Source organism: Chlamydotis macqueenii, chromosome 16 (genome assembly GCF_036417535.1).
Source record: "Chlamydotis macqueenii isolate bChlMac1 chromosome 16, bChlMac1.mat, whole genome shotgun sequence".
Taxonomy (NCBI): Eukaryota; Metazoa; Chordata; class Aves; order Otidiformes; family Otididae; genus Chlamydotis; species Chlamydotis macqueenii.
Window position 1 is genome coordinate 13568884 of NC_141571.1, and position 24744 is coordinate 13593627.

General features: G+C 48.7%; 1 protein-coding gene across 1 annotated transcript in view; it reads left to right on the forward strand.

Annotated features, from left to right (window-relative positions):
- The first annotated feature begins 739 nt into the window (after positions 1 to 739).
- NTSR1 (neurotensin receptor 1) overlaps positions 740 to 24744 on the forward strand; it is a 57113-nt gene continuing 33108 nt past the window's right edge. Inside the window, exon 1 of the mRNA XM_086760465.1 lies at positions 740 to 1467. Within this exon, the coding sequence (XP_086616591.1) occupies positions 820 to 1467 (648 nt within the window). The 5' untranslated portion in view covers positions 740 to 819. The remainder of the gene's footprint in view (positions 1468 to 24744) is intronic.

Sequence of the window (24744 nt, forward strand, 5' to 3'; positions counted from 1 at the left end):
GGTAAGGAAAAAGTCACCAATGGGGACCAGAGCAAAGCCGCTCGCTGCTGTCGCTGCTGTGCCATGGTGCTGAGGGTGCCCCGGGCAGATCAGGGCAGTGGGTGATGGTTTTAGGTTTTTTTTTTCCCGTGCTTTAATTTTTTTTTCTCCTAGCAGCAGCGGCAGGTGGGTGGGTGTTTGGGGACCAGCGGGACATAGGGATGTCCAAGGGGGATGGAGCATCCCTGCTGCCTCTCCTCTCTCCGTGGAAGGGGTGCAGGAGTTGGGGGGACCGTCCTCGGACCCCCCTACCAGCCCCATACCAGCCCCCAGCTCACAGCCGTGCCTCTGCAAAGGATGGAGAAGCAGGGGGGGGGGATCCCAACGGGAGGGGGGGCTCCGCAGCCGAGATCGGGATCTGCTCCCTCCCTCCGCACACCCCCCGGCTTCGGTTTGGGGACCGAGATGGGGTTGCAACCCCCCCCCCACTCCCTTCAATCTCAGCGGCTGGGAGGGGAAGGGGGCGGGGGGGGCTGAGCCAGCGGGCGGGTGCGTGTGCGTGTGTGTGCGGGTGTGCAAAGGGGCTGTGCCCTGCCAGGGCACATCTGGGCGCCGGGGAGGGGCTGCTCCGGGGTGGGCGTGTGGGTGGGGGGTGTGTGTCTGTGTCCCTCTGTCTCTGTGTGCGTGTGCGTGTCTCTCACACGCACGGCAGCCCGGCAGCGGCAGGCGCCTCCTCCCCGCCGCATTAAAACCGGTCAAGTTTGCGGGCGGGCGCCGGGCGGTCGGAGCGCGGTGCCGGGCGGTGCTGAGGCCCCGGCGGGGCCGGGCCGGCCCCCGGGGATGCACCCCAACGCCACGGCCCCGGCCGGGCCCCTCCACCCGCACCCCAACTCCTCCAACCGCTCCGACCTGCTCCCCAAAGGGCCCGACGAGGAGGACCTGGACGTCAACACCGACATCTACTCCAAAGTGATGGTGACCGTCATCTACTCGGCTCTTTTCCTGGTGGGCACGGTGGGGAACTCCATCACGGCGTACACGCTGGTGCGCAAGAAGTCGCTGCAGAACCTGCAGAGCACGGTGCACTACCACCTGGCCAGCCTCGCCTTCTCCGACCTCCTCATCTTCCTCCTCTGCATGCCCATCGAGCTCTACAACTTCATCTGGGTCCATCACCCCTGGGCTTTCGGGGGGGCCGTCTGCAAGGGCTACTACTTCCTCCGGGACGCCTGCACCTACGCCACGGCTCTCAACATCGCCAGCCTCAGCGTGGAGCGGTACATGGCCATCTGCCACCCCTTCAAAGCCAAGAGCATCATGTCCCGCAGCCGCACCAAGAAGTTCATCAGCTGCATCTGGATCGCCTCCTTCCTCCTCGCCATCCCCATGATCTTCACCATGGGAGAGATCTACGGCAAGGACCGGGACCCCGACTCCCTCATCTGCACCACCATCGTGGAAGCTTCCACGCTGAAAACCGTCATTCAGGTGAGGGTCCCGGGGGGGCGGGCAGCCCCCCCCCTCCCTCCTCGGGCTGGGGTGGCCAAACTTTGCGCAGACGGGCGGAGAAGGACCCGCGGGGGGGGGGGGGGGGGACGACGACGACACACCTGCTGGGGAAGGGGGGGTGTCGGACCCGCCCAGGGTGGGATTTGGGGAGGGAAGAGTGTGTGTGTGGGGGTGTCTTGGCTCTGCTTGCTGTGCCCCACTTCGCACCCCCCTCCTGCCCCACAGCGCAGGGCTGAGACCCTGCACTGGGATAAAGAAACCCTGCGCGGGGATAAAGAAACCCTGCATCGCCGTTAATCCGGGCCGGTGCAGCCCCCCCGGAGCCCCTCTCCCCTCACAGCCGATGCCTGCAACCCACCATGTCCCGCAGCGGGACCCCCATGTCCCGCAGAGCCCCGGGGAAGCTGTGGAGCGGGGATGCTGGGGTCCTTCCCAAACGTGGCAGTTCATCGCCAGAAAATCCACGAATCTCCACCCTTTCTCTGCATCTTCTGCATTGCCTTTCCTTCTGCTGGAAAGTGGAATGCAGCCAGCAAGATCGAGGGAAATAAAACCATCTCTCCCCCTCTCCCAGTTTTTTGGGGTGACCCATAGCCCATTCCCTCTGTATGGCGACAGACCCTCATTTCCAAAAGTTTGGGGAACAAGGTGCAGCATAGGCATCCGAAAAGGAACTGCATCTTCAAAGCCAGAGGCTGCTAATTTTGCTGGTTTGGGGAAATCCGTAGCTGGTTTAACGAACAGACCCCTCCTGAGTTCAGAAAGCCTTTGCTGGGCTTCACACACTGCTAAATCTAACACGGTCAGGCGTGGAGAGGATTTCAGCATCTGCGCTTGCCGCGCTCCAGCACTCTGAGGGGCTGGGGAATTTGTTTACTGGAGCATTAGGCTTAAAAAATGTAAGAGACATGGAAGGAGAGGCAGAAAGAGCAAGACACCACTCCACAGTCCCTTTGCTGCCAGGCTTACATGTGATAGCTTCTCAATCTTTTATTTTGAACATGAATTTCAGGTGAGTTTCATCAGTGGCCAATTAGAATTTAAAACTGCATGTGTACTAAAGCCTTCGAGATGTTCCCAGGCTTAAAGGAAGGAAACTTAAATGGAAACAAATCAGAATCAGTTCTCCCGCTAAAAGCAGGCGAGGGTACGTGCAGGTAGATTTAAGCCCCAAGCCTGTAGACGTTTAGAGACTTCTCTCCAAGTTTCCCCCTTGACTGCTCCAGTAAATGAAAATCCACCCCGCACAGAAGCGCTGGATTCCCTCTGCATTTTGTCTCCATACCTAACTTTCCTCTTGAGATGGTGAGGGCTGTATTTCTGCTGTAGGTGCTTTGCAGATTTTGTCAGTGGCAGCCCCGTGTACTTAACCCAAATTCTCCTCTCCCTCAGGAGGCGTGAGCCATCTGACTTGAGAACAATGTGGCTGAAATGCATTATTTCCAGTCATCTTCCTCTTAGGATTAAAGTGATGCTCGCTGTTACCATGATAGGGCTAAAAAGAGAGGATTATTTCCTAGCCAGGTCTTTGGAGATTATAGTTTAAACAATTCTCAAAGTATTTTACAGTCTTGCTGCTATTCAGGCTCTAGCTTACCCTGTAAGCCAAGTAAGAAGTAGGCAGACATGAATGCACAGTGTGTAAAGTTCACCTGGTGGCTTTTTCTCATGTGTTTGTTTTTTAATTTCACTTGTGAATTAATTTAAAAGTAAAAAGGAGGCAGCCTTTGGGGAAAAAAAAAATGACAAAACCCATCATACTGTTTCTTCACAGGAGATCTGGCTACAAAAGTAGATTTGCTGGGATGGGAAGGTCGGTTTAATGGCTTCGCTCCGTTCCTCCGAGCACAGGGAAGCGGCACACGGGGTGGTGCAGGGCCCTGGACCCGGCAAGGCTCTGGAGTGAATAAGCAAAGCAGCTGCAGGTCAGGTTGGAAGTGCATTAACAGAAACCACTGCACAGCGTGTGAGCGGGCATTCTCACGTCGTAGAGGCTGTGCAGAGGTTTGAAAAAAGACAAATAATGGAAGATCTGCGAAAGAAAGGGCAGTGGTGATGTGGAGAGTGACGTGCAAAGGTCTTGCCAGTGGGAAACCTGGAGCCCTGGTTTCGCAGTGGATCCAGGCTGCTTTAGAGCAGGTCTGTGCATCCCTTTGCATTCATTTTCTGTCTTTAAATTAAGCGGAGCAATGATGCACTTGCTGGAGTTGGCAAATCACTTGTAATAAATCACTCAATGTAGTTCACTCCTCTTCCTGTTTGGCAAACTGTCTGAAGCAAATCAGGATTTTTTTTTAAGCCATTAGCTCTCCAATAGGTTTTATTTGTTGACTGACTGAAAGCCAGTCCCAGAACAGAGCAGCGATAACTATTTATAGACTCAGAGCCCACTGTGAGCTACGGTCCTGCTTGGATCATTGCAGGAGAACATTCTTCCCGGGATGAATATTTGAGCGTATTAATTTAACGTCTCTCTTTTTTCAAAAGTTCTTCACTATTTGCTGAGAATAGTTAAGTTTTAATGCACATTTACAAGTGAATCTAGACTGTGGGTGAACAGTCAGGTTTCCTTTTAAAAGGAAAAATAAAAAGTAACTACTCAAACAGCACTCGGTGTATTAGATTCCTGCTCATATTACTTAACGTGTACCACTCAAGCTCCACAACGACTGTAAGAAGCAATTACTGGTATTCTTCCAGTAATTACAGATTGCTCAGTGCAGCACATTCTGATAAGCAGGAGGAGCACTAAGCGAGATGTTCTGCAGGGCGTCACCCGGTGTCACCACGATCGGTACGGCCGGGCACTGCACATCGCGCCGCGTGCCGTCGAGGCGTAAGCTCCGTGTGGCCTCTGATGCTTCATTCTTTAGAACGGTGCTATTTCCCAGCTCTGTTTATCACCGTCCTCGCAGATGCTCAGAGCAGCATGTGAATCTGGTTTGCTATATATTCTTCGTTGCCAAGCTTGCCTGTTACTTCTGTCAGTCAGGGACGTCTGGTGTGAACGTTGGCATCAGCGTGGGATCTGGTGGCAGGAAGAAGTCCATTACAGCCACGTTATTTAGGTCTAGGTGACGCTTTAACTGGCAAACATCCTCTAAAGCACGCTGCAGCCAATTTTAGGGGTTTTTTTGCACATAAATTAAACACCTCTTAAAGCCATCTCCAGATAAGTAAATTCATGTTTTCATGCCACTTCAGCAGGGAGAGGTTTTAAAAGCTGCTCATTGTGGCAGCCACAGATAAGGGAGCTCTGAGGCAGAATTAAATGTTGGTACCTGTGGCTCTGGGTATTCCATGGCCGTGCTGTTGGCTCTGGGGCCACCTCCCCCGAAACAGGACCCCGCTGAGCGTCCCATCCCACCAGGCGCTGCCCCACGTGCCGTTAGCACCACGCAGCCTCAGCTCCATCTTCAAAAAGATCTTAATTTTAATGGCCTGATGGCTGTGCAAATAGATTTCCCTTTATGTTTCTACCTTTCTTACCTTTGTACTTCTTTTCTGGCATGGCACAGTCTGCGCTTGGATGGCTCTGCTGCAGAATGTCCCCTGCGTTATGGCAGGGGCTGGGCAGACGGTGTCTGACACACGCCCATGTTTCATTTGCACGGACAGCTGGTGTGAACCCATTTATTAAAACCCATGGCAGAGGGCCCTGCGCCGCCATAAGCTGTCACAGCTCCGTCCGCTCCAAGTCGCTCATTGATGGGGCGACTTCTTGGGAAGTGCACTGGGAACTTCACCGGACCTCCTCACGGGTTTGGGTGGACAGCCGCTTCGCTGCCGTTCTGCTCCGCATCAGCCCACCCATGCGTGGCTGCAGCTCGCGTGTCCCTCCAGATCCCTTGTTTATTATGTTTTCTGAAGTCTGCTCGTAGTTCAGATGGTTTGCAGAGTAAATAACTCTGCGCAAGGAACAACTGCTTGCCCAGGGAGGTCCTCTGCTTTATTTCTTTCTACGTTTCTTCTTGCAATGCCTTTGAAGGAATGTGCCAAAGAGCCTCGGGTCTGAAGGGGATGGGAAGGAAGAACCAGGTGTTGGCGCTGGGAGATGCAGGGTGCAGCCTGGCCTCCCAGCATCCATTGCCACCCTCTCCACACATTCTTCCGAGGACATCTTCTCAATTCTCATTTGTCTGAGAAGCCCACAATGTTATTAATTCCATGCACAGTGTTGCATACATTCCTCCGGCGGGGTGGTGTGATGAGCTTTCTGCCGTGATGGCACATGGGCGGTGCCAGGGTCAGCAGCGCTCTGCGGTGCCAATCTCTGTGGTGCAGTGTTAATAAACATGACAAGCATAGTACACAAAAATAGCAATCTATAAAAACCAAATGGCTGAATTCTGTCCAGGTTTGCTGGCAAATCCTATCCAGGATTAGTCAATGGCTTCAGTTCAGGAATTCTGCATTTATAGTGATGTTGACTATGGTTTTGTTTCCTTAGGTCACAGCCAAATTCCTGCTATGGCTTTTAATAACAGTACTGTTTTAAATCACTCGCTGCAGCTCCGCGCGGTGATAATCCCCCTCATTGGGCCTGGCTGATAAAACTGTTTTGGCAGCACACTCAGGATCTCTGCCCACCAGCGAAGTCCATGCCGGGGTGCCGCTAACCCCTCCAATGGGACAACAACTCCGCACCTTTGCGGCAGGACCGTGTCCCACAAAAGGTGTCCCCTCAGGTCACAGTGCTGCCAGCCCCTCGGGTAGACAGGAAAATGAAGTGTTGAAGTGTGTCTGGATCCATCCCTGAGGTGATGGGAGAGGGACGCTCACCCCAGAGGGATGCCCATCTGCCATAGCGTGAGCATCCCTAAAAAGTTGCCTTTTTTTCCACAGACTACGCAGGGAAGCCAAGGCTTTAAGTCAGCATATGCGTGACATCCCAGCCTGCCTAATCCCAGCCCGTTTACACTGTGGTCCGTCTTGCAGCTAGATATAAATTAAATAAGCTCTTGTGTTCATTGCTTTACATAACCACTTGGCCTGCTGTGTTTTGCCAGTTCTTACATAATTTCTTCTATTTTTTTTCCCCAATTGATTTTAATTCACTTGATTTCTTTTTCCCTCTCCCTTCCTGAGATGTCAGCTGGAGGGATAATACAAGAATGAGGAAATGTGGCCGATCAATACAGCTCTTAGGTTTCCTTCTCAGCAGCAGTTTGTTAGGCAGAAGAGATGAAGGTAATCTAGTGGTTCCTCTTCTCAGAGGAAAAAAAAACCAACCTGCAGCTGCCTTTAATCTTCTTCCAGATCATTTAGAACAACTATTTAATTGTCTTCTCCCTGCCTCCCCCTCCTTCCCCTTAAAGGCTTTTACTCTGGTCCCTATGCAGCAGCTGCTCGAGATGCGCAGATGGCACTTGTGCTTCCTGACGTTTAGAAACGCTTCTGCGTCCTGCCCAAGGCGCGCGTGATGGGCAGCGTCCCACCACGGGACGCACGAGGGGACAGAGCGGGCAGTGGGCTTCAGTGGTGTCACTGTCACGTTCTCCCTGCGGGAAATTGCCCGTTGCCAAGGGGCACAGGACAGCGGCTGAGGAACGGCATCTGGAGAGGCTGGGGAGCCTGGTGGGGTCCAGAGCTGACAAGGTGGGAGATGCTGAGCATTGTGGCCATCCAGTCCTAAAGCAGATGACATTCCATGCCAAACCCAACAGCCCCAGTGCTGACAGCCCTCCTTTCCCTTGCATGACACAGATGAAGCTGAGTTATTTCATTCCCAGTCTCTTGGGCTGCTCTCTGGTATAAGCCACTTGTGCCGTCTGAAGCTGGAGATGCTTCCAATTTGGCATTGGTGCTGGTGGCCTGGCACGGTGGAGGGAGCATGGAGCTCCTCGAGCACGGCTGGGCATCGCTTCCCAGGGTGCAGATGGCACCAAGTGCGGGGGCTGCTCTTCGGCAGTGAATGAAAAGTGAATCCATTCTTCTATGCCATTTCTTCTATCCAATTTCAAAGCATCTTTGGTGTGGGATTAAAAAGAAAAGCTGATGATAGATCAGTTGAGCTGATGAGTTATTCAGGAAACAAGCCCCTGGGGCTGATTCATAAAAGGTGGTGGCGATGGGAGTACTACCAGCAGAAATTTCTGAGCCACCAGTTCATCCCCAGTATTTTCTTGTATTCAAAGTATCTGTTGTGCAGTTTTCCGTGGATGGGAGGGACACAGCAGTGAGACAATTTTATATCCCTGTACCCAAGTGCCTTCCTGGTGCGTCTGTGCGTGGAGGTCCATCCTCCTCCTCCCTCCCTGGGGTACCAGAAACCTGTCATCCTGCCCCGCTCCTGCCGGGATAGAGGATGCTGCAGGACAGGGCTGTACCTCACCGGGGAGCACTGCTCTCAGCCTCCACGTCTGGTGGGCTGGAGGAGCCGGTCACCTGCAGATGGTTCGAGCACGTGAGATTTGCTCCTCATCTCTCGTGGCTTTTTCACTTCAGTAATTCTCAGTGCAGAGAGTGCGCTGCCAGGCACAGCTTCATGGGGGCTCCTAGGGAAAAAAAAAAAAAGTAATAGAATGAACAAAGTCTTCTTAATGGAACTTTTTTTTTGAGAGAAAGTTCAATGAGGTTTCTTTGAAGTATTTAAGTTCTCTGGGACTAGAGACAATTGTCAGTTGAAGACAGTAATCAAAGAGATGAGATTTTTCTAGTGGAAATGGGAAAAAAAAACTCGAGAAAAAACTTTCACAAAGTCTTCAGTATCTGAAAAGGGGAAAAAAGCATCTTTTTTATGCAAAGTGCTCATGAAAAACCTGTGAGTACCTCTAAACTACAAAGCCACACGGAGAGCAAACAGCATATTCAGTATCGGTAAATGAGAGAGGCACCGGGGCGACAGCTGAGCTGGAGGACGTGCCCTGGGTTCAGTGGCATTGCCAGCTCCAGCAGTGCAGCCCCTCGCCGTCCTCACAGGCAGCCTCCCTGTCTTCCTCCTCCCCTCCATGATTTACACCCAGCCTGTGGACATACATCTCCCCAGGGGCTGAACCCTGTGCAGTAAATCTCCCTTTATAAAGCCTTCCGGGTGTTTCTCTGCCAAGTGAATTCCTAAACGTGTAAAGGAGAGACAGCCAGCCTCGTCAGGACTGGTTACATCTCCTGATTTCAGCATTTCCCCTTCTCTTTGAAAACACCTTCTGGTCCTTTCCTGCAGTTATTACTCCCTCTAGATAATAAAGAACACATTTAGGGCCACTGCTGTTACAGCCATGATTTACTTTGCTTCAAGAGATTTGTTCCTCCTCCAGAGAAACCAAAGGAGATTAGCATCCCCGGATGACTCCCGGGATCCTGGAAGCTGTCTGAGGACCTTCATTTCAGGGACTCAGGGTGGATCTGGTTTAATCTTTCCATGCCTTCCCACCTGCTGAACGACCCCAGGAGAGATCACTCCAGTGCAACGCTTTGGATGTGCCAACAAGCCCTGCCTCCTGCCAACACCAGGTGTGTTTGGAACCATCACGTCTTAAAATATCGTAAGTTGTCCAGGTACTGCTTCTTTGGGGCCAATGAGAACCTGCTGTCTGTTTTCCTGAAGCACTTGCCTGGCTTCTGGAGCCTGCAGGATGGTTTCCATTGGAAGAGAAAGGCCAACACAAAGCTGTCTTCTCAGAGCCAATACACGGACCTGTATTTTCTGAGCAGGCAGCGGGACGCCAGGAGAAAGTCCCAGTCTGTTTGCTCTGGTTTTTGCCATGCAGTGGATGTGCTGGTTGCCTTCTTTTCCTGGGCCACTCAGCCTTGCCGATGGGTCCTCTCCTGCCTTTGCAGGCTCAGCCTGACAGATGCTCACCCGCTCTCTCAGCTCTGCTGCTGAAGACTTCGCATGTCTAGCAGGAGCAGGAGCAATCTCATCCTTTAACCATCTCATTTTCTTCCTCCTTTAACCTTGAACAAAGGGCTCTACCAACTTACCAGCCTCACCCAGACCTGTGGAGCAAAGACCTGCTTGTGGATCAGCTGTGAATGCTCTGATGCAGGATGGCAATTAGCTCAGCAGACCCCTATTTTTGATCAGGACTCCAAGGAAATAATACAGTCATTACAATGCCACATTCTATTAATTTTAACATAATCAAGAACAATGCAGTTCTGAACCAAATAAATGTGGTCTCGGTGCTTGGCAGGACTGTCATATCACCCTGTTCCTTGGAGAACTTGTTTAGTAAGTCCCTAACTATTTGAGTTTGTTCAGTACCAAATTAACCTGCTTTTCCTTCCTATTCTATGATTATTTCAAAACCACCTTATAAAAATGCAACTCACACAGCCGCTGGGTAATTTTAGCTCATTGCTCGATCACTCTGTTGATTCCTCCTGCAAAGACCTTACATTTTATCCTCATGGGAACAATTTATACATTTTAATATACTCATTTCATTCAAAAGAGAAACTCACAGGATTGAGTTTCCCTCCCCAAAGCCCATGTTTCATTCTTCATCACTATCAGTCATGGGCTGATGACATTGTCACACGTGTGACTCAACTCCAAATGTGTGAAGTGTGATAAAGCGCTAGGAGGCAGTGGAAATATAGGTTCAGGGTAATAAATACTTGACCTCAAGATACAATGATGGGGTGGTGCGTATGCCCCAAACACTTGATAGAGAGCAGTCACTAACCCAAGGGACAAACTCTGCCCTGAGCCTGGTCCCCCAACACCGCTTTGGCAGCCTGCAGGTGCTTGCCAGCCAGCGCAGGAGAGCTGAGGGATGCAAAATCCCTCAAAGGGGCAAAAAGATATGCAGGAATTTCATCATGAAGCATATCACAGTGCAGCAGCCCAGCGGAGCAGGGCGCGCGGCCAGCCTGGCAGCCCTCATCCAGCCCGGAGACCACGCCGTGCCAGGAAACAAATCCTGTAATATCTGAGGCTCCGGAGGCAGCGAGGAGCCGCAGCAGAGAAAGACACGGGGGAAAAGCAGCAAAAAAGTAACCGATAAGTTCAGTGCCCCTTTGGGATATGCTTTTTCCCTCCCCTGAAAGCCTAAATGAATTTTCTTTGCTCCTGTCCTCAGGAGTACAAGGGGAGGTACAGGTACGGCCTCATGCCTGCACGGTCGTCGTGGAGAAAATCCATAGGCAGAGCCTGGGGAGGGGGAGAGGAAAGCGAAGGGATGGGGGTTTGTGGGTCGGTAGCAGGTTGGTTAAAAAGAAGCTAGCAGGGTCTGAAAGCTGCTCAGGGAGTGAGAGATGGGTCAGCGGGCTGGGCAGCACCGGGCAGTCAGGAGGGCTCAGCAGTGAGGTGTGATGCTGCGCTGATCGGGTACCTTCCTCCAAATATTTCTGGTCTGTTTTGTGTCCTGTGCTGGGGGGAGGAGAGCTCAGCCCCAGAGCTCTTCCCAAAGGGCTTGTGCTGCAGGAGTCACCATCCTGCTGCTGGAACACCCTGTGTTTGCTCCAGGGATTTGAATTTTCTTCATCAAAAGCTTCAGCTCTGTGACTTTTATGCAGTTGAACTCATCTATCACTTCATGTACTCTGAGGCCAGGAGCAGTTTTCTTCAGTTATTTGCCTAAAATATGTGATGAATTCATCTCAGTGCAGCTTTGCAAAAAAAAAAAAAAAAAAAAAAAAAATTGTTCCTTATTGCCAGAAGTGCAAGGCTGACTATGTTGCTGCAATTAAGATGCTTATATATCAAATGAAAAGACTGATGCACTTGAGGTATTTTGCTGAACGTCGGCTCCAGCAAACCTGTACTCTGTTCTGCCCAATACAGCCAGCGCTACTAGAGTTTGGACTGACACAACAAACCCCACTAAGGGGGATTAATTGCCCCCCAGAATGAGTTTCTCAGGGCACCAGTGATGGAAATCGCCACCACTGCCAGGCAGCCGACCAAATCTGTACGGCCCACTGTTAACAGCTCTCACGCTTGAGCCTGAAGTCAACAGTGGGACAGTGTTTGACTTAAATATGGCCTTTAATTTATTTATAAGTGCATATCCAGCACTCAGTATCATATTTAATGCAAATAACATCCAAGTGAAATCCCCACTGAGAGGCACATTATGAAGATTAACAGCCTGGCTTTTCTACTGCTCTGGTTTATACGGTGTTGATTTGTGCCTGGTGCTTTATAGGCAAGTGTTAAGAATGTTTGAATCGGGAAATCTGTATCTAAGACTCTCATTTTGCAAAAATCAGTGCCTGAAAGCCGGCTTGTGACTCCACAGCCAAAGGAAAGGGCTGGAGGCATCAAATCTTCTGGGAAATGCTGACAACCTGGTTACCTCAAAAGGTAACCTCTGCCGGTCACGCAATAGGCCATCTGTGAGGGGGTTATTTTAATTGTATAGCCCACTTTCCTTTTAAACAAGTTGTCAAGAAAATAATCTCACCAAGTTTAAGATGACACTGAACATACTCTCATGCCCTGAAATTATCTGGAGTGGTTTGATTCCTTTATATCTTCATGTGATGAATTTGTCAAGTGTAATGCCATGGGCTCAGCACCTCATTATGAACTTTATTAATAGGCTTGTGTCTGATCTTCTGTCTGGGACCCTCTCTGTCCCTCCCACCCTCTGCAGAACTGAACACCACTGCCCATGTTCACTTTTCATGGAGGAGAAATGTCATCAATGGCACGTTGTAAAATGTGGCCGAACCCATTTGTAGTTGCCAACTTAGGGACATGGTTTAGTGGTGGACTTGGTAGTGTTAGATTAAAGATTTGACTTGATGATCTTAAGGGTCTTTTCCAACTTAAAAGATTCTATAATTCTATGTGCCAAAGAGCTCAATAATCACTGGAGTGATGCTACTCGTTACCTGCGGCACTGTACAGCTACTGGATCCGTCACCGACGTACTTGCTGCTCACTAAGAGATTGCCTCTTGTTGCAAAGGGGAGGGGAAACCTCTCCCCCCTTTTCTCAAAGAGGGAGTTCTGCAGCGGTGAGATTTCCTAAAGGCAGCTATTGCTTGGGGCAGCACTGGGGCTATCAGAAGGGAGGAACCAGCCCAGGTTTAACTGGAGACAGGTCAACGCAATGGCAGCATGGCTAGAAACACTGCCCGATCGGCTGGTTGTTTTCCAAGAGCCTCCTGGAGCCAAGCAAATATCACTTATTCTTTAGTGTCTGGAGAGAAAGGGGTTTCATTTGAAGACAGAGCACTAGCAGCTACAATAGCCATTTTTCTGAGGGTCAAAGAAAATGGCAGAAGCTTGCTGCTCAACACGCTCTGCTCAGGAGCAGCAAAAACCTCAGAGAATTTTCAACAGGAGCTCCATTATGGATGCTTTTTCCCTCAATTTGTCCCCAAGCCAGAATACGAGGGTCTCACTAAGATGCCTCAGGGCAGCGCTTCCCATGTCGAAAAAAACCTACTGTTAATCCAAAGAAATAGACTTTCAAAAGGAGCCAGGGCAGAGAGGTGGTAATAATGATAAAATATAGAGAGGCTGCGGCTCCCAACATGCAGCTTCCCAAGCTCAGCTCCCAACCACAAACCCACCCCATCTGCCTGCCCCCTCCCCGCTCCCCCCAAATCCCGTCGGGTCCCACCGGTGCTTCCCAGGGTCTCGCCCTGCGTCACCCAGGTTTCAGCTTGGTGCAATCCCTCAGCAACCTGCTCTTTAAATTCACCCTCCCTAGGGTGGCTCCCCACTGCGTTAGGGGAAGGCTGGGGGCAGAAGGAGGTGCTGGGAGCAAGAGGAGCGTTTCGGGTTACAAGCATCAATAGGATTTTAGGATAGAGTGGCTGAGATGTGTTGGAGGGAGCTCCTCTGCTCCTTTATAAGAAGGCACAGGCATCCAGCTCGCTGGTGATATTAATGCCAGGGGTCCTCTAGGAAAAGAGAAGGAAGATGAAGCATGGCAGGAGCTATTTATTTCAAGAATGAGATGCCAGGTGCATTACTGCTTGCCGGCTCTGTCTTTTCCAGCAAATGAGGTCTCCAACCCCTGTCACTCCCTGCCTGGTGTGAGTTCCTCTAAAAAGGGTTCGAGAGATGTGATCTGCAGGGAACGGCTGTGTCACAGGGAGAGGATGCAGAAGGTCTTCCATTTTCGTGAATACTTCTCTTTTCCCTCTTCCTTCCCTTTTATCACTTGAGACATTTCAGGAAAGGCTGCCACATACATAGTGACGTTACAGTCGGAAATAGAGCTGGCTGGAGTCTTCATTACCTTGAAACAAGTATGCTTGGGAAAGGGAAAATTGCAGGGCATGCTCTAGAGGTTTTCTCCTGTCATGTAGTGTGGTGCTGAATTCTATCTCTTAAATATTGCCCAGGCAAAAGTTGCTTTTAAGGGCTCTCAGGGGCTGCCCTCCTCATTGCAAGATTATATCTCCTCTCACAAAGCAAGTTCAAATGATGTTTCTGCTTCCTGCTCTGAAGGTTGCTGGTTTCTTCCCCGTAAATAATGGAAAACTTTGTTAAACTCATCAACTATTTAGGGAAAAAAATGTTCATTTCAATTAAAACAAAAAAAAACCCCAAAGCAATTAAAAAACCCTCTAGCAGGCTGTAAAAAGTTGAAGCAAAGAGACAAGGGCAGAAACAGGGCAAGAAGTGACAGTTTTATAGACCTCCTGCCGGGTAGTGATGGAAGAGGCCTTTTTGCCTGCAAAACAAAACTGGTTTTCTGTTATGGCAACTATTGACTCAAACTCTACAACTGCAGCTGTAGCTTTGCACAGAAGCCGTACACCAGCGAACAGCCTGACTTCCTCGCATCTGCTCGCCCCTGCCTCCCAGCTGAATTTTCTTCTCGGAAGAGACAGGGATGTTCTCCCTTGGTGCTGTCAGTCAGAGCTGTGCCTTCAAATTCAGCAAAAGGAAAAAAAACCCACAACATTTCAGGTGATTTTTCAGGAGAAGGAGCTGGTTTGGGTGATTTGCATTACTTCTCCTATTTCCCAGTTTTACGGGGCTGGACCAGCATGGCTGTGACGGGTGGGGGCTGTGTCTGGCAGGGTGCAATCCCTGATTTTCTGTGTGGATTTGCACTAATGCCTTTCCTGAGCCACCCTCATGAAAGCAGAGAGCAGCTTGTTTTTAAGGCCATGTGTATCGATCCAGCTATAGAGATTATTTTGATTCCTGGCCTCTGGGTACCGTTGATACAAAATTGAAGCGCAGCTGAAAATCTTCTGGGTATTAATTCCTTTTCAACAATGGGCTTCTTTCCTCTCTGGGCGGCTGGTCCTCACCCCAGTGCCTTACACTAAGGAAAACCTCAATAGTCAGTAGATTTCCCTCTATTTCTGCCCTACAAATCTCACACAAGCACGTTTGCAAAAGCTGCTTGTGCTCTATGGAGCCGTTGCATTGACCAACCAGCTGCTCCTCATCAGGGCCAGCATCCCTTTGGAGCGGTGCTGCTCTTCTGCCAAGAGCCGGCCCGTGTCCGGGGCCTTTCAGGTCAGCGTTTCGGCAGCGGGGAAACCACTCAGGTGGAGAATGGGTCTTTCTGCCTGACTGCTTTCACTTGTAAACAGAGACCAGTCACAAACGGAGAGTTGGTGTTGCAGTGAGGCGAAGCTTGGTTTCCTTCCTCGGAGCTGGGTGAGCCTGATGCTTCCACCATCAACCTTGTATCGGCTTATCACGGCTGTTTTTAGTGCGTGTGTGTTGCACCAACATATCTCTTTGCATAAACCATGTATCCATGGTGAATCGACAGGGAGATTCCTGGGAATCTCCCAAGAACAGGGTTGGCAAGCAAAGTCTTCTTCACCAGCGGTGAAGGGCTGTGCCCGGAGACCCAGGAGGCTGATGGGGAGAAAATCCCCCACCCTTTCTGGGAATGAACCTGATGAAAATTATTACCAGCAAACATCAAGGAAGCAGCCATGAAAAATTACTTTCCAGGCTGCGACAGCGGTTGTTTTGACAGAGTTTTTATAACTCTGTTCGATATTCCATTGAAGCTTTGCTGGAGATACGTGATCTGATAGAAAGCAGGGCTTTTGTGTCCAGTTACAAAGAATAATTGCAAAGATTGCTGAGGAAAGCAGAGTCATTATCCAGGGAGACAAGAAATTCAGCTGAAAATAAGTATGGCTTTTTCGTTGTTGATTCTAGCTGCACCTTGTCAGGAATCTGGCTCCAGCCAAACAGATTGGGCTGGAAGTGGGGCAAATCAGCGACGAAATGTGCATCGGTCACCCCTAAAAAACCAGCTTCTTCCAAGATTTACCTGCAAAATGCTTCCAGCTTTTCCTTCTGCTCGCAAGGGAGCATTCAACAGAAACGGGATGGTTTTCAGGAGCACGTGGTTAAGGCAGTGACATAGACAGGAGGCGAAGCTGCCGCCCTGCCAGCCTCTCCCAGCTGTTGGGTAAAGTTTTGGGTTTAAATTGTTTTAAGGGGAACGAGACCAGCTCGCCTGGAGCACCAGCATCAATCTCACAGCAAAAACAGACTGATTAAATAAACAGAGATTTCCCTGTTATTAGTGCTGTTTAGATAACTCTGAAATGCTTATTATTCAAAGTAAATGAATTACATAACCTTTTTCCCTATTTTTGGCTCAAGAAGGAGTCAGTGAATTTCCTTTTTCAGTGCAGAACGTTTGTGCTCTTTGCCGTGATTCAGGGAACAGTTTTGTACTTTGAAGCGCAGATGATTCACGGTGACAGATTTGGTGTTGGCGACGGGCCTCGTCTCGAACGCCTCGATAGGCCGTGCGGTCTGGGCTGTACCTCTCCAAAATCTGGGCTTGCAGCTGTGGTGACCCTGGGGAAGCTGGCTGCAATCCCTGGACCACACTGGAGCCATCTCGCTGTTTGCCTTGCAGCTCTTTCAGCTGCAGGTTATCATCAGAGCTCACTAGGGCGATCTTTCATTTATGTTTTTTGTGAAAGCACCTCCTAATATTTGTAAGAAGTTTCATGGATCACTTGGCTTCCAGTCTTCCCTTTCTTTTTTTTTCTTTTTTTTTTTTCTTTTTTTTGGTCTGCTTTCTTACATGCATAGAACTCTTTTGCCATCCCATAGCCCTGGGACGTAGGTCCTGGGCAGTGATGAGGATGACCATCTCCCAGCCATGGGTACCCACTGCTGCACTCTCCTCCTCCCCATTCCCTGGCCAGGGACGCCAGCCACATTGGCAATGTGACCCAGCTCCGCTTTCCAATCCCACGGCTCCATGTCAGGCCATGTTCCTCTACATCCAGATTTGCATCCTGGTTTATGTCCCGTCCACACTTTGTGGGCATCATCTGGTTTGGAGCCGTGGGGCTTGTTTTTCTTCTTTTTTTAGAGCAAGGCAGGTAACCTGGCAGGAGGGGTGGGAGCGTGGGCTGCGTCCACTACGCAGAAGGCTGTCCTTGCTGCGCTGGAAGGAAAGTCATTTCCTACCCTAGTCGCTCCTGGTTTCCGTCACCGTAAGTGAGAAGAGACAGAGTGGTGCAAAAAGTGTTGTGGAAACAGTGCTGTTTAACTCTGCTTCTAGTGTGTTATCTATCAAAATAATTACATGTGGCTCGGGAACCTCAGACTGCTGCAACAATATCATTCTCCTGTAGCTCTTCTGTTTCCACCTAATTAAAACGTTATTGTTTCATTGATGTTGGTTTGCATTTTAAATACAGAGACGGGGACAGAGTGGCTGATTGGTAACGTTCTCTGCGTGGGGAACGATAAGCATTAATCACCCTGTCATACTCAAACTTTCTCTTTCCTTATGCATCTCAGACATGAAATCGCACATAAAAGGGAGAAGGACCCTGGGTCTCTATGACACATGGTTCGTTTCCTCCGTTGGGTCTCAAGGAGGGACGGTGACATGCCCTTGCTGGCTGCTGCGGGAGTTGCTGGCTGCACATGAGCATCATTTGGTTTTATCACTGCCACGCGCCCGCCTCTTTGGTGTGTCAAGGCAGGGGAAGGAGGAAAGCGAGACCAGGCGTGTGTGCAAACATCCCCGTGAGAAACACAACCTGAAATAATCTTCACCATCAATAACACGGCGCGGCTCAGCAGCCCCCCAGAGCCATGATTTGCTCTCGAAACGTCTGGCGTGCAGCAGGCACGCATCCACACCACCCTTGGGAGGCTCCGTCGCCCTTCTTTGGCTCCCTGGACACAAAGCTGATGAGATGATCGGTGGAGATCTGGGCACGTAAAATGGGAGCAGAGGTGCAACACTCGACAGAGCTGGGTTTTGAGGTGGAGAGCTGGATTCTGACCACTTAAGATCTCCCCTGCTGCAGGTGTTTCTGTAGCCCTGAAGCACGTGTGCTTTTGTAGGGTATTTTTAGCAAATTTAAGTTTACCAAAGGTCGCGGAGAAGTAGAGCATCAGCATGTGGAAGAGCTGTCATTCCACTTCCAGTCTAGCAGGAGTAACACATTGACTTATTTATGAGAGCAGTCAGCTCCCTTCTCTCTCTGTGTAACAATCTGCTTTACCTCTCCCAGCACAGAGAAATAATTTTATTGTCAACAATTCTCTGCCCTTAATAAAACCTTAAAGCAAGTTAAACAAGATTTGAGGGAAATGGAAATGTTCCCAGATATTATTATTTTTTTTCATTCTTTCCAAAATATCCCACTCTCTCACTGTCTAAACCAACGAAGAGCAATCACTGCTCTGGCCAAAAGGAGGGGGAGGAAAATATTTTTTAAGCATGAAGACTGCTGGATAAACCCCTGGCCCCAGCAATTCCCGGTGGCTCCGTGAGCCTTTGGGTGTTAATGTCATCCTCCCATTTGCCAGTTTTCTCTTGGTTTGGATCTAGCTCCATCTTCCACCTCAGGAGAGGGACTGGTAGGAGGGCAGCATCTCACCGATGCTGGCAATTCCCAGTTAGCTTTCCTTCCATCTCTGTTGGCTGCACCAACAGCCTTTCCTTGCAGGAGCAAAGGAGCCTGAGTGCGCAACAAGCTTCAAGCAATTCATTAAATCTCGCAAGGCAACATCCAAATATTTTGTGCCCAGTAGGAGAAGCTTAATCTGTCAGCTGGAAAATGCCTGTGTCAAGAACAACTAATCTCAGTCCAGGTGAGGCCTGGAAAATGAAGATATTTGACGCTCCCTGCAGAGAAGGACCCATCAAAATGGCAAGAGTTGCTCAAGAAGCATGAGGAGGGAGAATGCAAGCTATGACAGCGCTATCTGGCTTACTTATGTCATTGTGTGATGTCATTGTGTGTTGTTGCTATTGGGAGACATCTGAGACGGGACATGGGGAGAAGTGTCCCTGGCAAGGCTGCCGTTTGCATCCTCCAACCCCACAGGACTTCCCTGGAGCTCTGATTATAGCAGGATCATTCAGGTCATTCCAGGGCGAAAACAGAGCTTGCGTGGCCAAGGATGAAAAATCAGAAGCAATAGAGAGGGGAGGCTGAGAAGGAAGCTAAGGAGAGAAGAAACCACGGCCGCCCCTGTGCCTACCTGTCCCTGGGCAGGCGTGCGCTGCTACTGCAGACTGTGACCGCTGGGACTGGGGGATGCCTGCCTGGTGCTGAGCTCTACCCTGAGCAGATCCTAAGTCCACCCAGACATCAGTGTGGTCTGGCATAGCCAGGGAATGAGCCAGTGTTTCCAGAGGGAAGACAAGTGTTTATTTAAAAACACTGAAATAGTTCAACACCCCCCCCCCCTTTTTTTTGTCAATACTATTTATTGAATAGTAGCTCTCGGTTTCCTTCCAAAAATTCGTTTTTCATCAGATTCATCACTCTCCGGAGAAGAGTAGCTGTCTAGAACTACTGTGTAGTTAAACAAGGGCAGAGTCCCATACCTCCAGGCTTGTCACTCCCCATCCTCCTGCGTCAGCCTTCACCTGGGTGACTGGTGTGGGTTGCTGGAGCAACCAGGGACTCCAGAAGAAAGAGCCCAGCGTGTCACCCCTTGCTTTAGAGGCTTCATTCGGTTGGAGGGTGCATGTAGCAGCTCACAGGTAACCACACAGCGATAGCAGTCTTCAGGGGGCACAAGATTCACTCTTTCACTTAACTGTGGCAATTAAGACTGCTTCAATTACTAGAAACTCCTTACAGGACAAAGGCATTTTTCAGTTGTTTTTATAACTTGTGTGCCCGCATCGACTCAATCTCTGTACTTTTCGTTACCTTACGACAGTGTGTAATATATCCTTAAATGCACAAAGCCTTTAAATTCTCCTAACAGGTCTTTTGGTTATATTTTTCATACAGCTTTCACTGTCTATCTGCTATAAAGCAAAGCATGTCTGAGTTGGCTTTATCAACGCCGAGCCAGGTTCCACTTCTTTTTAAGTATATTAATTAATGCATAATAAATAAGTTAACATAGACATAAACTCCTTAAAGGTTAGGTGCAATCTTCTTGGAGTTCTGTCTTCATTCATTTCATTTAAAGTCTCTGTATTCTAGTATGTCTATTTTTCAGTCTGGTCATGTTCCCTCACTGCTGAAGATCAAATGTTCTTCCTTCTCTGTGCCCGGTTTATACCAGGGAGATCCTGGAAGAAGAGTATTTAATAAGGTCTCTAATAGGCTCTAAATACAATAATCAAATAGCGCTCAAGTAGTTGGTGCCTCTTCCTCTTTACGTTTGATTCAGGCTCTTTATTCTTCTTCTCAGGCTGTGAGACTGACTGTGTCATTAAAGATCAGACAAATCCCTTTTATTTTCATCTGTATGATCCCAACGGCTGTGCAGCAGAGCAGAACTTCTGGGTGCCTTTTGGATGAGCCCCAGACAGGTCCTCACCCGTGAAACATTTTGACGCACTCAAATTAGGTCGGAACTGTACCTTTAGAATTAAATCTGGTCCTGGTATCACATGCACAGATTTATACAAAAAGCCATTTCTTCATGCAAAAAAGGAAAAGGTCAGAGAAGGTGGTTTCGCAATTTCACTGAAAGAGCTTCTGCAGAGCCAACAGCCTTGGCTGCTCATAGCAGCCGCGGAGACCTGGATGTACCTGGATGGCCACGGGTTCGGTGGGAGTGAGGAGTGACCTGCCCTTCTCAGCTGCCTTGTACAAGCCTGGTAAAGTGGTCAAAATTGGCATAATCCTGGCATTGTAGCTCTGCTTTTGCAAACTCAGTGGTGCAGGAAATAGAAGGTGGAGTAAGAGTAAGTAATGGAGGAGAGAGGTATTTCCAGAAACAGGCTGGGTACCCTCAGAGGGGGATTGCAGTGTGCTTGGGGCAGGGGATGGAAAGTTGCTGTACAAACACATAGAAAGAACCATATCAAATAGAGTTGCATCTGCTGAGAGAGAAGTGAAGGGAACCAGCAGCAAACCCGGTGAGATTCAGATGGCCAAGGAAGACAATGAGAGAAGGCAGGAGAAATGTGCCTTGGTGTGGCAATATCTGGATCAGGGTGACCCAGCTGCGGTGCCTTGTTTGTCTGTGTATGCGAGGAGAAGCAGCAATATATCCCCAAAGAGAAAACATTCACAACAGTGATAAAATGACGTACAGCAAATCATCTGGTTGGCTGAGATCTGGCTTTGGCCGTTGTCCTCTTCTCCGTCACTCACATGTTGATTGTAAACAACCACCCAGCAGGGAGTTGAGTCTTGAGAACGTTTAATTTCTGTCTTAAACAAAATCAAGTGACGCTGGTAATTCAATACACGCTAAATGGGGGGAATGACTCACATCAGTGCTTCCCCTTTCCCACTGGCTTCACCTGCAGTGCTTTACCTTTACCAGCTCCGTTTAACTGCATCAGACATGAAGGAAGGACCATTTATATCCTTGCTCACATCTGTTTCTGAAGACTCTTAAAAGATGAGAGACAATGCAATGGAAAATGTGCTGCCACTCTCCTTGCTTTGCCCATGATGCGACCCTTGCTGCACTCCAGAGACATGATGACCCATTGCTTCATGAGAGAGTTCAGATTTTGGTGTAAAACAAGCCCTTACCTTTGTTCTTGTACACCCTGCTTTGATATCCCTCCTTCTCCTTCAGCACTTTCAGTGTCGGTGGAGTAATTGCAAATATGGATGTTTTCATTTCCACAACTTGGTTTCAGAGTTAGCAACATACGGTGATCAGAAGAGTCACTCCTCCAAGGTACCACACATTCCTTTAAACAACCATGAACATCGCTAGCTGGCCAAATTCTCTGCATTGGAGAAATGATGTTTTGGTTTTTTTTCCCCAAATCTAAGTTTTATTTCGTTAATTTATAATATCCATGTACTCAGCCTGCCAGCCTGGCATTTCAGCTCCCCTGTGGATGTTTTTATTACCTTTAGTCAAAGCCATATTACACACGAGTTAGATTGAGGTATGGGAAATCAGACTTCCCAGGGTCATTTTAAGGCTTCATTTCAAAATAAACCTTGCTAGAAAACACGAAACTAATTGTGAAAATGCTTGTGAAGAAGACGTTTAGATCAGATCTAGTTATATTCTGCCTTCATTTGTTTACCTGAAAAACAGGAATAATAAAAACTTTCCTGTACCCAGAAGGGAATGGACAGTTTTATTTAATGACTTTGTCCATAAAATGCTGAATAAATTCAACATACTGCCACCATTTCAGTGCTACGTGTGCTGTGCTCTCTCCGTGAAAATTCATGGCAGTACCTGAATACTGAGCACTAATGAGAATTCTCTGCACTTAAAGGGCTGAAATTAAAATATCGCAATTACTGAAGTATCTTCCATTAGACAGAATTATTTATGAGAACTTCTCACTTAAAAGACTCCCCGTTTTTGCTGAATCAGAAATCAAGAAGTTTCAGGCTCTTGTCGTATTTTTTTTTTCTACCAGAGTGACACAGGAGCATCTATTCCTATGTTGCAATGAGCTATGTGGAAGAACAGAGTCCAAGATTTCTTATGTCTCTTCTCTAACCATTGTGGCTAAGTGGAGTCTCTCAAAACAATTCAGCGCTGAAAAGCTTCATCTTCACCAATTTTGATGCTCATCCTTCTCATGACTGCTCCTTCACGAAAAGTGAATCTGGAAGGACTTGAATTTATTGTCCTGGCATTCAATTTGGTCCTAAGTGTTGACCATAGGGAACATCAAATATTCCCCCAAATATTTACATTTTTCATTTTTTTTTGGCAGACACAGACCTGAACTTGGCATCTCAGATCTTTTATGTCCCTCCTCACATCTTCAAATCTTGGAGGCTTCATTTTCAAAGGCTCCACTCAGATTCCAACTGACTAGGTCACCTCTCTAATACTCTGGGCCTTCATTGCAAGCAGTTTTTACCACTTGGAAGAGGTAAATAATATTAGAAGTGCTTCTGTTATCCGTTGTGAGGCATGATTTTGTAGGCAGAGAAAATACTTTATATTAAAATAATGAACTGAACTGAAAAACAAGGAAGCAAACAAAGGATCTTGGCAAGTTCCTGGGCAAGCAGGTCCTTCTTTGATTTCAGGCTGGAGCAGACACCTCAGGTTTACATCAGAAAATCAGTCTGAGTACAACTTGCCTGTTAACAGGTTGGCAAGTGGGAGTCAGTTTTGTCCCTGTGGTGCAAAGATGCTGGCACGAGAAGATAAGGGTGCACCCATGGGTGCCTGGCAGCAGGAAAGTCCTTGGGGTGGGGGTGAGCTGGGGGGTATCCTGGGTTCCATAAAAGCAATTTGTGTCATGTTCTGTGTCGTGTTAGTTAAAGCGTTGGCAGGGATTCGTCACTGAAGTAGGTGCTTATGCTTAAAATACCCTTGGTTTAAGGGTGGGAGGGGTCATGGTGAATCTTGGGGTTTTATTAAGCTCTTGCAAAGAGAAATGTTTTTGAGAAGTGAATAGTAATACTGCTGGTTTTCCATCCCTACCTTATTGTTGAAGGGAGAAAAAAGACTGGAGAAAGTAACTGAGTTTGAAAGGTATCAGGCAGAAAAATATGGAAGAAGTCATCAGTCACTGAAATGAGGAGAATGTTTCATTAGAAAGCCAATTTGCCCTTTGTGGAGACTGATGTGTACAGGTAGTCGCCTGGCAGGATCCATCAGCTTTCGGCTGCGAGGCTCTGAGCAGAGCCAGCCCTCTCCTCAATGTATGGGCTGATCCTGCCCCTCTTCCCATCCCACACCGACCCACCTTCTCACGAAATCCAGGAGAAAAATGGAGTATCTTTAAAATATTTTGAGACAGAAATCGTCCCCCAGAGAGACCGACACTAGCAAGGGCAGGGACTGGAGCATCTCACCTCTCCTGCTTCTCACCTGGGTTTCTGCCAGTGGCTGAACCTCTCTGCACAGGGAGGATGAATGGGGTTTGGCATGTCACCCCTGGGAGGCTGCCAGTCCCCACATTAGCAACGCAGCTTTCTTCTGGGTCACTGAAACGGTGCCAAAGAGATGGAATGAATAGGGTGGATGGAGAAGAGCAGCAAGAGCGCACCTCGCCATTACCGTCAGAGGGGCCGGGGATCCTTCCTTAGCCCGAAGTCTGCGAGGTTTGACTGGGATATTTGTGGGCAATGCGCTAAGGCTGGCACACTGTCACCCTGGGCACAAGCTCAGGGCCAGGGAAGAGTCAGTGCATACAAATGAGCTCACAGAATAACAGCTAGGAAGCACCAAAAAGGCACTTTTCTCGCAAATCCCCGGGCATCTCTTTCCAGCAGGCATCTCGCCCGTGCGAAGCTGGGGTTTGTGCGCACAGGGATGGCATTCAGGGCAAGTCAAGCATCTTCTGTCTGTATAACAGTGAAAGCATAAACGCTTTGCCCACCCAAGATGATAGACCAGACACAGCGATGCCGGCTACGGCACGCGGCAGCGGTTCGTGCCGGCAGCTCTCAGCTGCTTGGAGATCTGTTTTCGTGGTTTGCACTGGCCGTTCCTTGATTCGTGCGGTGATGGACATGACACATGCTAAAACAATGGCTGTGCTGTCCAAGAACATCTACGTAAAAGTAGCTTTTTGCAAATAGACGGAAGGAAAGGGATCAAAGGATGATTTCACCGTCAAATTTTTGGTGTATGGGATGTTCTGCAGCAGCACCAGACAGAAACGTGATGTGTCAGTTCACTGTTGGGTTAGCAAAGCCAGACGCTCCCAGTGCTCCAAATAAAAGGTGCTTCATTTCTCTCTGCTTGTTCTGAAACCAGTATTTAGTCGTGAATTAAAAATTTTAAAAAGTAAAGTCTAAATTCTCAGTTCTTGGCTATGAATATTTATGACAATATTGGACTTGCAAATCTAAGGTAATTTAAATGTCAAAACTGGTGTAAAGTCTTTCCTTTGGAGGATAAGTCAGAGAAAATTAATCTTGATTACAAGTCATAACATTGGGAAATTAGCATCTTAGGGCATCAGTGATAAACACTTTTGTACATCCCCTTTTTAAACCATGTATTTTACAAAGA